Source organism: Athene noctua, chromosome 3 (genome assembly GCF_965140245.1).
Source record: "Athene noctua chromosome 3, bAthNoc1.hap1.1, whole genome shotgun sequence".
NCBI classification, from domain to species: domain Eukaryota; kingdom Metazoa; phylum Chordata; class Aves; order Strigiformes; family Strigidae; genus Athene; species Athene noctua.
The window spans coordinates 9,012,571-9,031,255 of record NC_134039.1 but is presented as its reverse complement, the minus strand read 5'-3'; the positions used below and the strand labels follow the sequence as shown (position 1 = coordinate 9,031,255).

The 18,685-nt window shown below is 43.1% G+C and overlaps 1 protein-coding gene across 3 annotated transcripts in view; it reads left to right on the top strand.

Annotated features, from left to right (window-relative positions):
* The first annotated feature begins 250 nt into the window (after positions 1-250).
* Positions 251-18,685, top strand: part of PRMT8 (protein arginine methyltransferase 8) — a 71,438-nt gene continuing 53,003 nt past the window's right edge. For 2 of the 3 annotated variants that reach the window (XM_074901908.1, XM_074901906.1), the window contains exon 1: positions 527-1,150. In XM_074901908.1, the coding sequence (XP_074758009.1) occupies positions 1,076-1,150 (75 nt within the window). In that variant the 5' untranslated portion in view covers positions 527-1,075. Of the gene's footprint in view, positions 363-526; positions 1,151-18,685 lie in introns of those variants that run through there. The other variant, XM_074901907.1, reaches the window with a different exon arrangement.

Sequence of the window (18,685 nt, the reverse complement as noted above, 5' to 3'; positions counted from 1 at the left end):
TAGAACAGAAGCTGGGAGCACACACACGAGAAGATATATTAAGCAAGCAGGTTTGATACTTAACTCGGAGGAAAGCAGCTGGAGCAGACTTCTTCGGTTGCTCTCTAAGAGCCTTGCCCAGAGTCCTTACAAAGGAAAGTGTTGCTGATTCAAAAGAAGAGGAGGGATGGGGAAGAAAAAAAATAGTGCCTGTCCGTGTGAGAGGGAGACAACGTGTGTGTGCGTACGTGTGAATGCGTGCTTGTGCGTGACAGGGTGTAGTCGACGAGTGGGGGCAGCTCGATACGATGTTTTTTTCTACGAAAGACACGTGAATGCAATTCCCAGAGAAGGACACCCCTTCTGCTCTTGGGCAGAGCTTGGTAGGGAGAAGGAAGGGGAGAGGAGAGGGAAGGGGGGCGGGAGAAGGGGGGGGAAGAAGGAGGAGGGGGAGGAGGAAGAGGAAGGGGGGGAGTAGTAGTAGGAGGAGGGGGTGGGGTGGGTGTCTGCTATTTCAGAAAGCATTCATAGAAAGAGGGTGGTAAATTCTGTGACCATCTTTAAAGGAAGTTTCCTGGGACCTAGAGAGAGAGAAAGAAAGAAGCCCAAAGAAGGAAAATAAAGGGCTATGATTTCCTTGTCCTGTTGCTTTGTCTCTGGCTCCCTCTGCCTCTGGAAGAGTAGCCATAGGACACAAAGATGCCCAGCTGGTCACTGCACGCCCAAGTTCAGTTTAGCTGGTGCTTCTCTCCTGTTTAGCCCGACTGCTTTCTCAGAAGGGGAGGACTCACAGCCCGACAGCCTTTTAGTTTAACCTGAAGAGTGTGTGCCGCGCCGCCTCTCTCTGCCCATCCCAAGAGCTTGCTGGAGGAAAGGGGAGAAAGACGAAGACTTGAAAGTGCCCGAGGAGCTCCCGATGCTAAGAGGCGACAAACATTCCCCGTGGACGACGCAGAAAGGGCAAAGCTGACTGATTTACTGCTGTTTCTCGTAATTTTTTCTCCCTACCCTTTGGCGCACACCAGTGTTTGGAGGTCTTTGAAAAAACACCGAACAAAACATCAAGCCCGAAGCCCCAACCCCTTGGCTAGCTCTTATGGGAATGAAACACTCCTCCCGCTGCCTGCTCCTGAGGAGGAAAATGGCGGAGAACGCTGCCGACAGCACCGAGGTAAGGATGCGAGGCAGAGCCCGGCGCCCGAGCTCCCCCAGCCCCGAGCACAGCTCCCTTAGCAGAAGCAGCAGCAAGTGCAAATAAACTTTCCTGCCTCCTCTGTCGCGGCTATGATTTCCTGCTTGCGTGTGTGTGTGTGTCTCCCCCAACCCCGCTCCCCCTCGGCAGAGAACTTCGCACCCCGCGGAACCCTCCTGTGGCTCTCGGGTTCGGGAGCCGCCGCTTTACGGCCGGTTCCCCGGGAAGTTGTGTGACCGGGCTGGGGGTGAGGGTCCGCGCGGGCTGCAGGGAGGGGAGGGGGGGTGTGAGGCGCTGGGGAAGGGTTTGAGGCTGGTAGGAACAAAGACGGGCTCTGGCGACAGCACCTTTGCCAGCTCTGGGTGATTTTCGCCTGGAAAAACGCCGCGGGGCCTCTGCTGGGATCGTTTTGGGGGACTTCAGGAGCATCCGTGTCTCTGCAGCATCCTGCATGCTGCCGAGCGGAGCTGCCCGACGCGGGGGCAGGGGGGGAGGAGCATTCCCCCTTGCGCCCGGCTGGCCTGGGCAGTGCCGGGAATAGCTTTGCACTGCCTTCGGACCCAGAGGGTGGGTACTCTGGCGAGCTCTCAGATTTTCTGCAAGAAATCCGCGCCTCCCCCCCCCCCCCGCCCCGTTACCTTCGTTTTCCTCAACATTGGGGTTGAGCAGCCCTCGTTTACTTGTCTAGGGCTGCCTTGACCTCACTGAGACTTCTCAAGAGATACGGCAGTGTGCGAAGTCTCAGATCTGGAAAAGCAGAAGGATGCAGGATGCAGTCCCAGCTTCTCTGGGAGCATGTGAGAAGGAGACAGGCGAAAGTGCGAGTGTGTGCCAAACTCCCCGTTTCTATTAATAGACCGTGCCTAGCACTCTGAACACTTAACGCACCGTTAAGTGACATGCAGCGCAGCCGTGTACAGACCCCCAGGGACACTGCACCCCAAGCAAGCTTTGCCCTTACTGGGGGCACTGACCATCCTCCCCAGCTGCCCTGCAGAGGTAAAGAAGAACAAAATCACCACTTAAGTGTGAGTGAGCACGCGACTATTCCCTTCTTTATTCTTCCAATGTTTCTGCCTAATGTCTACTCCTTTCAGATAGTCCTCCCAGTAGGTGTCCTGCTCCCTCGGGAATTCCACTTTTCTCTTCTGAATAGTGCTCTCCCTGCTTGACCTTCGTAAATATGCCTCCTTTGCCATGCCAGGTGAAGAGCAGGATCTTCTTAAATGAACGCGATGCGAGCATTAAATCAAAGAACATGCCTGCTACTGCATTACAACCCCGTAGAATACTGTTTGCAGAAGAGGCATCTATAAATAGCAAGAAGTCTGGCTGCACATCTGTAAACTGTCGTAGTACTGACAGCACATATTGCATTAAAAGTCCCAGGATCCTGGGCAGTACTGCAAGGAGAAACGTACAAGTACAGCCAGTTCCTTTCAAAGCCGTTTTTCACTGGAAATTGTCAGTAGACAGGGAAAATAGGTGAGAGGAGCTCTTTAAATGTTCCTCTTCTATTTCAATTCACTGTTAGTGTATTTTTGCTGTTTAACTGCCGTTGTCTTTCTGCTTGTGCAATGCTGCACACACTGCAATGTCATTTTATGGAAAAGGCTTTCTTAATAACGACAGTTTCATTCCAATGCTGCATACAGGTTAGGAGAATATGAAAACGCTGTGCTTCCAGTCCTCAGAGTATTCATCAGTGACAGATTTGTGAAATGAGTGAAAATATTGCATATTGGGCATATCCTGCTGCACTTCTACCTTAAGAAGATCAGGGGAATACATTAATAACACCTGCCGAGATATTTTCTGTTTTATTAATTTTCATATTTGTGATGTTAAGATCTGTTATGTACTGAGAGTAGTCTGCATCCGTGCAGATTTAAAAGTGCACTGAGCAAAATATGCCAAGACCTTTGAAGCTCTTTCACTCCTCAAGCACCTATATTTAGCAGTCATATGATACCAGTTTGACCTTCAAACCTGTATTTCTCTAACTTTCTCCTGAAGTTTGCAAATGTTATGTGACAGAAGGAATATACAGGCAAAGCATCTCACTTTTGGGCTTATTGCAGCATCAGAGAAAAATAGCAATTGGTATAAATTTGCAATTGGTATAAATTTGCTTCATTTGAAACCAGTGGCATACCAGTAATATGCATGATTTGATGCTCACTAAATTTCTGAAATATTTGATGCCGTGGTGATATGCATGATGTAAAAAATGTCAGCTGTAAAGAGATGAAGAGTTAAAACATTTTGTTAAATGATCAAAATGCCCCACTTGAAAATCATTCAAAAAACCCGATTCTTACTCAGACTGATTTGAGCCAATTACTTATGTTACGACTTAATAGCAGATTTTTTTTTTTTTTTTACATCTACCACAACTAAGAGCATTAATCAAACTTTTGGCCAAATATGGCAAGTATACTGTTTAAAAAAAACAAAACCAAAAACATTAAGACAAAGAACATGGATTACTGTATGATAAAACTTTTTAACGACCCTCTGATGACCGTAGTGCTGGCTCGTTAAACAAATGATAACAAATGCAGACAAGGGAAGACCAAAACTACAGTAAGATAACAATAATAGCTCACTGGCATTACTTTCCAGTCAAGGAAGATACCTCATGTTACCAGGAAACTTGCAGAAGTGTGCTGCCATGGTACCAGATTGTACAGACATTTATATTACCAGTATGCCCGTAGCCTTATAGCTTGATACAAAACAGAGTTAAGTGAGTGGAAGTGTTGCCACAGGTGCTGTTGGATCTTGGATCAGGCTCAGAATAGTTTTGTAATTTTATTGTACTGATAACAGCCTGATACTGGTCTATCTGCCAGAGTTTAAGTGGAATTAAGTGGAATATGTGTTTATAGCAGCCTGAGAGTACACAGTGCTTTGTATAAAACAAAAAGTCAAGGGGAATAAAACCACAAGTCTTTTCTATTTAGAGCCTTACTGAAGGGCACGGACTCACACTAATAGGAAGTGTGCTGGAATGGTTTCAAGCTTTGCTTGGAGTGCACAGGGGAACAAAGGTTCAGAAAATCTTTATTCCCCTTGGCAATCCTGTGGACTTTAAGGGGAGTTCTATTGGAACAAAAGATGTAGAATCTTTCCTCAAGATATAAAAATGAACCTCTGTATCTTTAGTCATGAAAGAGGACTTGTCTAAATAAAGCAGGACTGTTTGTGTAAATAACAGAACTAGGATTGAGTTCTCTGCAAATAAGGGCACTCAGAAAAAAAAAAAAAAGTGAGAGACTCTTTGTAGAACATACGCATGAAAATTCTGCAAAATTCATGGTGCTGACCTGCTGTAGATTGTGGTTTCTGCATCTTTTTATGTTAAATGCATTAAATGGAATCCATATGAATAGTAGCCCTGGTATCAGTGATGGGAAACAAGTGAGATTTCAGAAGTGTGCCTGAATGGAGCTTGTGGATGTATGCGAGGTGAAGGGAATAGAATCGTAGAATAGTTTGGGTTGGAAGAGACCTTTAAAGCTTATCTAGTCCAGCCCTCCTGCACTGAGCAGGGACATCTTCAACTAGATCAGCTTGCTCAGAGACCCATCCAACCTGGCCTTGAAAGTTTCTAGGAACGGGGCATCTACCACCTTTCTGAGCGACTCAGTGTTTCACTGCCTTCATTGTGAAAACTTTCTTCCTTAAATCTAGTCTAAATCTACCCTCCTTAATTTAAAACCATTACCCCTTGTCCTATCGCAACAGGCCCTGCTAAGAAGTTTGGCCCCATCTTTCTTATAAGCTCCCTTTAAGTACTGAAAGGCTGCAATAAGCACAAAGTCCCGCAATAGCACAGTGTGCCAGGGTTTACAGGCACATCCAACAGACGTATACGTTTACATATAACAGGTGAGTCGCTGGCCGAAACAATCCTAGAACCTGAAATTAGGCTGATTTTGTACAATGCCATTGCACATTGACTTCATAAAAGGCAGTTCTTATGCTGGAGACTGCATAGCGTCGGTAGCGAGAAAAGAGACACGTTTCATTGCTAAGAATAAAGGCATTAGATAATTTATTAATGGTAGCAAAGTAGAGTCCTCCCTGAATACAAAGCTTGGGTTTGGATTAGAAAAAAAAAACATTCTCCTGAAGATCTGGGGTAACAGGCATGACAGACGTGCTTCCCCATACAGATTAGTATAACTGGTGCAGTATCATGAGATCCAGGCCTGTGAAAGTAGAGACAGCTCCGAGTTACAGCAGGGAGCATTCCACTTTACCCCATTTTGATCCTGTACAGTGTTCTTACCTGTACAGTGCTCCTACTAGGAATAAGTAGCCCATACTACTCAGGCTAGTAACAAGTCAGTTCTAATATAAGCATGGGGGCTTTTTTGGTTTCTAGCTAACTCAGGAATGGGGGAGCAGAAATATGGCTCTGAGCCATCTTCTCCTACCAACTTCAACTGTGCAGAACATTAATTTAGCTCTCAGTGAAGTTAAATGTATTCCATCAGTGAAGATCTCAGTGTAGTTAAATGTATTCCATTCTTTTCTCAAATCTAATACTAACAATTGAAGACATTGACCATAATTTTTTGGCCCCATTGAATAACTAACTTTTGGTTGGCATTAATAATATGAATAGGATCAAAAGGCATTTGTGCTTAAGGAAACTGCTTACAGCAATCACTTAAAGCAGAGTTTCGAGATAAAGATATGTGACCATGGATCATCCTCTGCCAGCGTAGGGTTGTCTAGTGACCAGCATTTTAGTGTCAAGAAGACTGGTATTTTTTAGAAAGGGTATGGTTCATCTTGGTGACATCGGGGACCAGATCATATTGTGTCATTGTGGCAATACTAAGAGAGGTTCCCTCTTAGTGATCACTTTGCACAGAATTTGCTGTAATGACTCTTTTTTCCAACCTCAGTCTGTGAAAACCACCAATTTCTTCAGAGAAGAGTGCAAAAAGTTCTGTAGATGACCACCTTTGTAGTTCTACCTCCACGCCAAAACTGAGCTTAGCAAGACTGACTTATGTGCCTTCCAGAGCTTCACCTTCAGCCTGATTGTGAAAGATGGAGGCTTGTGCACTTACTGGTACAGGCAGAGCAGAGAAACACATAAAGGTACAAAAGCATTGAGGCTAATCTTTTAATAAGATTTGGCTCAGCCTGTCTGAGTTTGCAGCAAAGTTCACTTCACTGGCAGATGAGGTGATGAACAGTTAAAGGTGATGAATGATGAAACCCATTGTTCCTATCTCTGATTTCACAGAGAATCCTGCTACCTGTGGTCCTGCTCACTAACTTTAATGGCAGTTTTATTTTGATCCAGAGTTTAGGATAAAATGGGATTATCCTTTCCATAACTTACTTTCTTCTATGGGAATAACCGCTAAACAACAGAAACAAGAAACACTTAAGGAAGTGGAGGTTGCCCACTAAGTGGCTGAGCTGGTGGCCACAAGGGTGTCTTCACCATGTCAGAGTGGAGCAATTGCTGACTGATCACAGCCTACCTGGCTCTTTACTGTGTTCTTGAACAGATACTGGCTGCTTGGTGGAGTCTCTTGGCAGGCTGTTGCATGGAAGCTGAGACTACTTTCTTACATCACGGTGACTGTGAGGACGGACACTATTTCACTCTTAGTATTTTAGTTTTAAACTGAGTTTTGAGAGGTGTAGAAAGATGGTGGATAATGGCTATATTTATTTCTTATAAGCTAGATTTTTCAGGTCCCAGTTGTGAAAAATCTATCTCAAAAAATGCAAATTTTAAAAGGTATGTAAAATTTTGCCATTTCCATAATCTGCATATCTATTAAAATAGAAACTCAGTTTGAAAACCTGGAATAGAAAACCCATCTATCTTCATTTTATTGCATCAACAATTTGGAGACTTAGAGACCAGAATTGGAAGTAAGGCAGTTGCACTTGAAGAAGCACTCACTGCCAAGTTTGCTTTTATGAAAACTCTGTTAAGTGCAGAAGTTAAATATAATTTTGCTTTGTATTTTGAGTGTAAAAGGTGATTATAAAATCTCAATGTCTTTGCTTTCCAGAATGAAGAGAATATTTCAGTAACAGAACATTTGCAAGGAAATTGTGGTGGGAGTAAAATGTTTAGCTAAAATTTTAGACATATACACCATAAAGAAGGTGAGGAGAATACTATTCTCCCTCACTTAAAATATCCTGTCCTGCACTTAAGACATGCCCTTGGAAGTTTGCATGTATTGAGAACGGCATGGTACCTGGTCTTTTCCTCCCAGAGTGAATTATTGTTTAAAAAGGGCATTACAACCTTTTATAGCCACTAGTCAAAGAAAAGGAGTTCCTTAAGCTTTTTTGAGAAAGAATGGGGGAAAAAAACAACTTTGAAAGAGAAGGCATGGAGGTGTCTATCTTCTAAGACACTGTGTTATACCGCTGCGTTCCTCAGCTTTTCCTGGTGGCACACTGTTCATCATAGTGCAGTTGGCAAGCTTCACATCCAGCGTACTGTTTGGTCTGGACCATACACTTGTTCATAGTGCTCATCTTGTCCTGTGCAGGGATCTAAGTGCATCAGAACCATTCTGTCACAGTTCCCCCTCCCCTTTTTAAATGAAAAGGTAGCATTTCCCTCTCTTGTAATAGTACGATGAAAGTAAACATAGACTGGTTGGGAAGCAGTGGCACATAGCGGTGTCCAAGGATTAGTGTTGAATTGTTCCTTCAGTGCCCATGATGCACACTTGGGGTCTGTCATGTGGCCTAGCAGTTCTTCTGTCCTTCTTGTCCTTTTCTGGCCAAAAAGCTTATGTTTCATCACTTCTGATAGCACCAGAAAGCTCAAACCCAGTCTCAGAGCCCAGAATAATGTGTGACCAAGCAAGGGCCTCCAACAACAGTTCATCAGTCCAAACTTATCTCTGCTGTGGACCTTAATTTCTCACTTAGATAGGAGAGGAGACCCTGCCATCTGTTTCAGTTTCTGGTTATATCCTTATACTATTCTTTGATCCATTGCCCTGAAGCTTGACCCCAGCTTGGGATAAAGACCAGCTACTGATTTTCTTTTCCCCTTAGTCACAAATAGGGGAGTAATTAACCCTTCCCATAACTCCTTCTGAGCTACTTCCATTTGAGGACCACATACCTCATGATTGTGCCCTATATTAGACATTATCCTCTCTGAAGTACAGGATACCTATTTTTTTAATTTTACCCTAACCTCAGTTACATTGGGATATATCAGTAGTAAGGCCACCAAGTCCTTTATAAATAGGGATCGCACTCAGTGGTGTTGCAGAAACACAGATGTGTTGGTTAGAAAGGACTTCTATAGAATATCTTAAGCAACCTCACAGTCAGTGTAGAACTGTCACCAGCATTAGATCATGTTGGACATTGCTGTCTCTAGCCAGGTCTTGAAAAATCTCCAAGCACAGAGATTCCACTACCCCTTTAGGCAACTGCTTCCAGTGCTGCACAGAACTCTCTGTGAAAATGCCTTTTTTTTTTTTTTTTTTTTTTTTCCTATCTGAACCTTCCAAACTGCAAGTTGTGACCTTTGCAACTTGTAATCTCAACTACCCCTATTGAGAAGAGTTTGCTTCCATTTTCTTTTTAATGATCTTTCAAGTACTTGCAGGCTGCTATTAGATTGTCCCTTAGCCTCCTCCATAAATCCAGTAAATTCAGCACACAGCAATCTCTTCTTACAGGTCATCTTCTCAGGCCCATGACCGTTGTATTAAATAGCATCTTGCTTACCTCCTTTTAACTAAAAGCCCTGCAGAAATGTTATGAGAATGGAAGGAGAGAACATTTTCTTCACTGGAAGAACTTTACAGCAGAAGACTAACTGATTAAATGCACATGGCCAGGTAGTGTCAATAAAGCGTATTCTGCAGAAATCCCTTGTGACTGTGCCCCAGCTGTGTGTCTGGCATGTTTTACTTTGGTATTTTGGATTAGTCTTTTCTTATTTATTTCCTCTAGAAAGACAGAGCTCAAATCTGAAAAGCAGCACTGCTTCTTATCCACAGTTTGCATTCTGTGTAACTGTACAGCTGGAACAGCTGTTTCAGAAGGAAATCAAATGAGATAGTGTTAGCCACATCATAACATAGCTGCCTCCTTAGGAGTCGGGTGTTTTAAACTTAATTAGGAGTAGCTGAATTTAGGCAAAGGGTGTCCAGCAATTGTTAGGGATGCTCTGCCTATTCTATTGTTGAGCCTTAAAAAAAAAAAAGGTAAGGGCCATCATTACCTGTTTGATTTGATTTAACCCACTAGATCCTCTGCAAACCTGAAGCAGCCAAAGGATGTGAAAGAATAAAACTGGGGTACAAGAACAGTTATTGGGCAGAAAAGACAAATAAGGGAACATATTTTATTGTGCAAGAAAGTACGTTGTAGACTAAAATTTCAGCTTTGAATGAGGTTTGAGGATCCTTAGATTTCTGGGATTAGAAGTGGCAAACATGAAGTTGCCCTCAAGTAAAAGCCCTGGAAAATATTTAGTCATGAAACAGAATGTGCTTTTTAAATTTAAAAAATTAAAGGAGGTCAAAGGTCATAATGAAATTGCTTTGTGAAGGTAGAAAAGAAAAGGAAGAGAGGGAAGGAGAGAGGAAAGGGGGTGGGCAGGTGCACAGGGAGGGAAGAAGGGAGGGAGTGGATATGAAAAGAAAGGGAAGAAAGGAAGGGAGGGAGGGAGGGAGGGAGGCAGGAAGGAAAGTCAGAGAAATCTAGTCAACATCCAGAGAAGCTGCTCATTTCCATAAAAGCAGGATTTTATTAAATCATTAAATTTAAGTCAAAAAGTCATAGAATCACACTCTGACTCCTGAAGGCTGGTCTTACCTGTAGAGACCAAGGTGAAGAACGCACTGAGTACCTTGACTTCTTCCACATCCTTTGTCACCAGGGCCCCTGCACCATTTAACAAGGGGCCCACCTATTCCCGAGCCTCCCTTTTGGTGCCTGTTTACTTGGAGAATATTTTCTTGTTGTGCTTCATTGTCCCATTGTTGAATTCAACAAATGGCAGGAATCCAGGAACTGTAGGCAGAGGTAGCAGGAGGCCATCAGGAGAGTGGATCACTTAACCCTTTTACAGCTTGTAAATAAAGAAAGAACAGGGGGGTTTTGTAACAGCTGGCAAGGTCTAATGCAAACCTTAATTTCTCTGTCAGAGACAATAAAAACATTGACCGTTTTTGACTACATTAGTCAGTCATGGAATAAGAGGAGATAGTATGTAGTTCTAGCTCTGTGATTCACCCCAACAAGATGATATAGTATGTATTTCTAGCCCTGTGATTCACCCCAACCAACCATTGATGAGGAAAGAATGTAACAAAGAGAAACACAACACTGTTTTTAATTAGTTATCAAGGTCTGTGTATTAAAGCCTCCTTGAAATTCTCCATTGAAATTTGCTTTTACCAGCATTGTCTCACAAATGGTCAATCAATGGTTAATCTCACAAATAACTGACTGACCATACTGTGAGAGATACATGACTGATTGTCAGTGAAACGTTTTCACCCACTGGCACACACACTGAGACCTACCCCCATCACCACTCCAATGAGTAGACCCAGGAGAAAATAGGACACTCCTCACTAGTTTCCATGTCAGGATCTGGAGCAGCAGCTCAGCTCCAGCTCACCGCAGTTCCACCTCAGGCACACAGACTGGCTCTCACCTCACCTCTGTTTGATCACAGTCACATTGTCATTGCTGAGCTTGACATATTACTGAGACGATCATTTTCCTAGCTTGGTGTTTTAACTACATCACCCTTCTATTAATATCCAATCTGCTGAACCTTTATATTCTATTAAATCAAAAATCTGTTTGTCATTTTCAAGGTCATGCGAAGCATGTGTCCTGCTACCTATCATTTCTCATCAGTACCAAGAGGTTAATTCAAACCTCCAGTGCTAAACTCCATGTCACACTTCTTAGGTTTTTTTAAACATACTTTAATGAATTATAATACTAGTACTGTAACAGTGTGTATACAGTTTTAATGAAGGTTAGCCTAGAACTAGTAAAACTAGCCCAATTCAAAGTTGGGTTTATGTCTCTGTTTTCTGTGTATTTGACATTCAATTTCTGTCTTGCTTTTCTAAGACAATTTTTTATTTAAGCAAATAAACTTAATGGGAGACAAAGATAACGATTTTAAGCAAAGAAGGTGCTTTCACTTATTACTGTGAGATTTTAATAAAAATGTGAAACTATTCTCTAGGATATTTTTTTTTTAATAGAAGACTTGCTTTCATGTAGCCTCAATACAATTATTTTATTGAAGAAAAAAGTCTCTGTGCCATCTTTCTATGTGATAGTCTGTTCCTTTCTCAACAGAAAGGCAATAATGCTCCTTGGTGCTCATAAAATATGTCTTTGTCACTTTGTAAAGTGAAAGGCAAAAGTATTTATGCTTGCAAGATCTATTTCCACTGGGTAAAACTGAGTGTTCTAACCATGCCTACTAGAAACAAAGGCATTCTGATCTCGACAGGTTTACCCTCATGTAAATGCACCAGTGTCATCAGAATTGTGATTTCTATAGATTCAAAACCAGCTCACATCTATATATAAAATTGTATTAAAAAGGATGAATCACCAGTGGTTTTACTCAAGAATTGGGTTTTCATCATTCTGTTTCATGATTGTATAAAAATGTTAGGAGCATACTTTCTTATATCCCTTTCTTAACTCTGTTTAAAAGATGGGTCTGAAATAGCAAAATCTTACTCTCTTGTTAACAGAGAGCTATACAAGCCTGATCTATGTCAACATGATTATCAACAACTGCCTTTGAAATACACTGTGTAAGTGTCTTTTTAACAGGTCTAGTTTAGAAACTCTTGGAGGTAACATGAATTGCTGAAGATCTTTGAACACTTCAGTAAATGTTCTATTAATAATGCAAGAAATGCTGAACACACTGGATTGCTCATGTGCGTTAGCAACACTCAGCATGATTATTTATTGTAGAATCAAGTTCCATACTGGCAGGATATTTAAACACATTCCTCATCCACCTCATGTAATATGGAGCAAAAGTAATTCCACTGGAACTCGTGGGATTATCTGTGTTCTGAATGTTAGGTACACATCCAAGTTTCTTTAACTGCTGAAAACACACTGAAGTCAGTCGTGGTATTTGCAGTCTTTTTGAGAACAAATGGGCTACACAAGCCTGGAGTTGGTGGGTTATTAATCTCAGTCTCTTACAGTGAAATTTCTCAGACCGTTTAATGGCCAAATATGAGCAAGTGTACTTCATTAGGCTAAATTTACAGAATGCTTAAGGACATATATGTCATCCTTGCTATAAATGAAGACTAGTCACTCTCAGAAGTACACAATTGTTTTTACAGTCTGAAGAAAGATTAATATTTCTTTGTCCATTACTAAGCAGCCTTAAGAGCTTTCCTTTACCAGGGTTTTTTAAACTTGACATTTAATTATCTACTTCAATGAGGTTACAAAATACCATCACCATTAAAGAAACATTTGTATCCAGTGTAGTTCCAGAGTATGATATTTAATGAATTACCAACAAGATATCCAGCTACACTGACACCACAGTTTCTATTCTAACGCTATTTCAAGTTACCCCTATCTTAGAACTAAAATGCAAATGAGCATTAATACTGAGTGAGCAAGATTATTTAGTAATTCTGTATTACTATTTAGTAATTCAGTAACTGCTTTAGGATTGTGATGATTTGTCATTTCAGCCACACAGAAAAGTATGCAGTTCCTTAAACATACCTTAATATGCTTACTTAAAAAATTACTTATCAAGTGTGTATCTATACATATAGACACAATGTTTTATATTTACCTAAATTCAAACTGCATATTATTCTGTGTCTTTCATTTCTTTATGCACCTAGGTTGTCAGTGTTATTAAAAACTATGCCAGAGAAGACACTACTGTGCCAGTGGGGGCTAATATACTGTAAAATGATAAAATCCTGGTTAAAGTCTTATACCAAATGTTTATATATATATATTTATCTGTTGACAGAGAAAAATCTATGTTTAAAAAGGCAGTTTCACAGAAAAGTCCTAGCTTCTCATTGAATAACATCCTTTATATTCACAGTCTTCCTCTGTATGGGTGTTCTCACAAAATTCAGTTTAGTTGTTGAGAATCACGGGAAGCTATAGCCTTCCATTTGAAGGAAGTTGAAATAACTTGAAGTTGAAATAACAAGCTCACATTTCAGATATACTGCTAACAAAGCTCTAAACTAAGTTTAAATTTAACTAACTTGGTGAGCTGTTAGGAATACAGACTCCCAATTCAGAAAGGGAGCATTTAAAAATATTTGTCAGATTCAGCGTAGATCACCTCCTGTTTGCAGGTTCAAGCAGTGACGAGGCTGCGCACGTATCCCAGACCCACACACAGACACACACAGAGGACACCGACGTGACCAGTCATCACAGGCTGCCACAGACAAGGCGCTGCCTTCAACAGCACCGACATACGGGACTCACATACGTGACAATCCACAGCCAGCCAAGCCCCCGCCTCTTCAGTTTGCAGAGGCGGGAGATCACTAGGTGCAGGCACACACACACACAACCCCCCCCCCCACTCTCCAGGTTCACAAGTGCACACACACACGTTTCCAGATCCCTTGATTGCCAGCGTGGCCTCTCTGCCTGGCCAACACCCCTGCCTGAATCTTGGGCCCCCTTACTTGCCCCACAGGGTCCCCAGCTTGCCAACTGGTCCAGCTTAGCGCTTGCTGCAAACACACAGCACTCACCCGTCCCTCATGCAGTCCATATTCACAAGTCCCCCCCTGGCCCAGACCCCAGGCTCCCCACAGTCACTGGCTAGTGCAGCTTAAAGGTTGCTGGTGAATACGCAGGCACACCCCCGGCACACCAGGGCTGGGGAAAACACAGACTCCCCCCAGCAGCTGGCACCAGGCACACGGGCAGTGACCCGTGGGCCCGCTCCAGTGGCGCTGAGCTCCTTGCTCACCTCGCTCACGCTGTCCCCGCAGAGCTGGTTTTGGGAACAGACACCGTTCCCACCCCAGGGACAGCGTGGGAGGGTTCAAGACCCCCACTGGGTCCAGTAGCTGACACGGAGACCCCACTCGTCCCAGTCGCTGGCACCACAGGCCAGGGGCGCCCACCCCCAGGTCTGAGCCCGGGAGCTGGCACCAGCTTCCCCTCACACACAGCCAGGTCTCACCAGTAGCTGCCCCAAGTCCTTGCAGCACGTGGCACAGAGGGTGCCCGTGCGCAGAGAGATGCTTAAGAAGATATTGAATAAGAAGTTACAGGAAGCCAGGCCAGACTGCAGTGATCAGGCACAAGGCTCAGCCAGACAAGCGTACTGACCAGCCCCGTTTTACAGCCGACTGGCCCCACTTGCACCCCTTTCTGTCTACCACCCTTTGTTCCTCCCTGTCCCCCTTCCCCTGCACATCCCCCTCCCCGTGGCTCTGTGCAGCTCTGTCCATTCCTGCGCCCCTCGCAGTCCAGGGTCCCCCCGTGTGCAGTATTAGCAGTTGCAAAGTCACAGAATCATCTAGGTTGGAAAAGACCTTGAAGATCATCCAGTCCAACCATTAACCTCACACTGACCGTTCTCAACTACACCAGATCCCTAAGTGCTATTAGAGTCCTGGCTGATCTTCCTGAAGTGGCACCTGTGGTTTCTTCATAGCTCATCAGTTAGTGTGAGTGCTGAGGTTTGTTCCTTGCCATTTCCTCCATGTTTGTTTTGTCAGGTCTGTGTCTCGGTGTATTTTGTTTCAGGTTTCCCCCTTTTCCCCTTAGTTTCCCAACTGACAGGTCCCCAGTCAGATCACCTTCTCACATGCCCTTACCAGTTGATGTGACTGACCAGGTTTGGTTCCCATTGCTTTATAAAGTCAGTCAGGTTTGTGTCTCTGTATGTTCTTGTTCATGGCTTTTCTTACTGTCCCTGTTGCATTGGAAAAGGTCCTTGACCAGATACCCTTAAAGGAGTGACACTCATTCCACATGCCCTTCCACATACCTTTGAAATCCTGGCCCTCATCTTACCTATACTGTATACCTGTACTTACTTTGACATTTATTCTAGTTCTGCACAGGTATTTTGTATAGGTTAAATTTAGGAATTTTGAAAGTTTTACCTGAGATTATACTACAGTTGGAATGGCCAAGTGAATCTGTATTTTTGAATGATGATTGTTCTGCACACCACACACATTTGTATAATTTAAACCAGGTCTGGGACTTGTAGTATAATTTAAATTTGTAGTATAATGTAAACCAAGTCTGTAGTTGTTTGTGGCTTGAGCTCAGGGCAACTGAGCACCATGCAGCCACTCACTCTCCCCTTCCCCCCAGCACTGAGAGGTGGAAAATAAGCAAAGATGCCACTCACTCCCCCCTTTCGCCTCAGTGCTGAGAAGGGGAAAATAGGCAAAGATGCTGCTCCAGTGCTGGGAAGGAAGGAAGCAAAAGACCCAGGAACTTGAGATAAGGACAGGGAAGGATGAACTCATCCATTAAGGCACTGGCAAAACCCAGGCTCATTAGGGAAAGAAAAAGAGAACATAAAATTTAATACAGACACCAACAACACCACATAGCAGACAGAGTAGGACTGCAAGAAGCATTATCACATCTTGAAAACACCTTCCCCGACCCCTCCCTTCTTTCCAGGCACAGCTTTGCTCCCAGTATCTCGATCTTCTCCCCCCAAGTGGTGCAGGGAATGAGGACTTCTTCCACCTCGGGGTGGGGAACTCCTGACATCCCTCCCCTGTCCCAGCACAGTCCCCCTCTCACAGCACAGTCCTCCACAAACCAACCCAGACATGAGTCACTCCCACGGGCATGTGGGTCACCCCCATGTGTTGCAGCCCTCCCATCGCCGAGCTACAACAGCGGGGCCTTCTTGCCATGGGGTCCTGGCCTTCTTCAGATGCAGTCACCTGGGTCGGCGTGGGGCAAATTGGTATCTGCTGCAACGTAGACCCTCTTGGGGGGGGGGGGGGGGGCAGCCCTGTCATCTCGCTATGGGATACAGGGGACTCTGCTCTAGCGCACCTCCCTCCCTTCTCCTTTCTTCCACTGACCTCGATGTTCACACCGACGTTCTCCTTGCAACTTCTTCTCACCACTCCCACCACTCCTCCCAGCTTCCCCTTCTTAAATATGTTCTTGCAGAGGCGCAGCTAAGTGGCCCCAGCCTTGGTGCAAAGGCAGGTCTGACTTGGAGCTGGGGGACCTTCAAGAAGTTTCTCACAGGAGGCCACCACTGTTGCCCTCTCCCCTGCTACCAAAAACGCCTGCCACTCACTCAAACCAGGACAGTAAGTAGTTTATTTAAATCAAGTCTGGGACTTATCGTGCATATTGTACAGTAAGTTTGATGACTCACAAATGCACTGGATTTAGCACATACAAACCAGTTGTCTGTGAGCAGGTCTAACATTTCCTGAAACGTACTATTTCTGTCCAACCATAGACAAATATGATAACCCTATGTTAAGTGGCTTAAGACTCTAAACCATGCTGAAATACTTCAGATAACTATAGATCCACCAAGAGAATGAATGGAAAAATCACTTGTACCTTGTAGATCAACTGTGCCAAATACGGATAATATATTAAGTCATTAAAGTCTTAAAAAATAAGATATCTGTTGTGCTTCATTTAGAATCTCAGGGTAATAGTTATATTGAAGTCACTGTTATGTGCTTCATTATGTATAATCAATACCTATCTTTCTTGGAAGCCAAAGTTACATCCCTTTGTAAATCCACGACCAGTACACTCTTACAAGGACAGAAATAAATGCTACAAGTACCTAGTTACGGTGACAATTTTCAACAGGATTTAGCAATTCTGAATTGTACTGTGTGCAGAGAGTAGCTTTTGTATAAAGAATGAGAACAGTTCTCTAGCGGCTAGTTTCTCCTAAGTCATTAGCAATACATTTTCCTGTAAGATATGTCATTATAATGAACATCAGTATTAATCATATTCTATAAAGTACATTTATATTTTCCATGTCATATGTTATATTTAGGGCCTCTTGACTGCATTTGACATTTTTCATTACTTGCAGACTTTTCATAGGTGTGAAAGTCTAATCCCTATTAAAAACACAGAGGCCACTGGGAATCAAAGTTGCTCTTAAAATCCACTACCACTTACACCTCCACTAAGGGGAATATGAATTTTAAGTGGATAATAAGAGTGAAATAACAACAGAGAATTAGTATTTTTGCCAGAAAGAGGGAATCTGATATGTAATTCCTGTTTTTACCCATTTTCTTGTTTGGTGATCTCAAATCATGAGGAAAAATAAAACCAGAAAATTGTTCAAACACTGATTTTACATCAAAATAAATCTGAATAAGCAAATAAAGGCTGGAGAAATGGGATGACAGGAACCTCATGAAGTTCAGGAAAGGGTAGTGCAAAGTTCTGCACCTGGTGAGGAACAGCCCCATGCACCAGTACATGCTGGGGGCCACCCAGCTGGAAAGCAACTTGGCACTAAAGGACCGGGCAAGCCTGGTAGACACCGGGTTGAACGGGACCCAGCAACGTGCCCTTGGTGTAAAGAAGGCTATGACTGAGCACTGGCACGGGTGTCCCACGGAGGTTGTGGAGTCTCCTTCCTTGGAGATACTCAGAAGCCATCTGGACGTAGCCCTGGGCAATTGGGCTGAGGTGCCCCTGCTTTAGCAGGGGGATTGGACCAGATGACCCCCAGAGGTCCCTTCCAACCTCAACTGATCCGTGGTACTGTGATTCCGTTAAATCAAACACAGATATAAATAAAATTTGAAATCTGAGGCCTTTATATATATATTTTATCTGTTGCATTCTTTTTCTTTCCTTGGTTGGTATTTAAAAAATATGGTAAATTTAGGAATCTGTAACAGAAGAACACAGTCCCTGGGTTTCCTCAAACATTCAGTCCTGTGAAATGCTGACTATGTTCACATCTCTCTTGACTGTGTTTTCTTTTACACCTGACAAACTGAGGTCTCAAAAAAAAGGACCAATTATTTATTACAGCTGTTGGATTGTACAGTCTGCACAATCCAGAACAAAGGAAATCAAGACAATTCATTATTTCATATACTTGACAACAATTCTGTATTTAGCTTTTATCACTTTGCATTAGTTTAAGTCTTTTAACAGCTACATATGACTTCATTATCTCTGACACCAGTTTAAGATCAAAATCCTACTTAATCATCTCTTTTTAGTGAGAAATCTCATGCCAAATAAAGATGGTATTATTTATTTGGACCTTTTTAAGGAGGTAAGGGAGATGCTGCCTGCAGTTTCCTTTGTTCTTCCTTCATCTTTTAATCATTTAGATCTTTCTTCATGGTATGGTCTTCAAAAGAAACCTTAGTCCTTGTGATATACAATTTATGTCAGTTGTGCTGCTGGTGGCTGAACAGTGCATTCCTCTGATTCGCATTATGCTTCAGAATTCTGCTGAAAATTACTATGTTG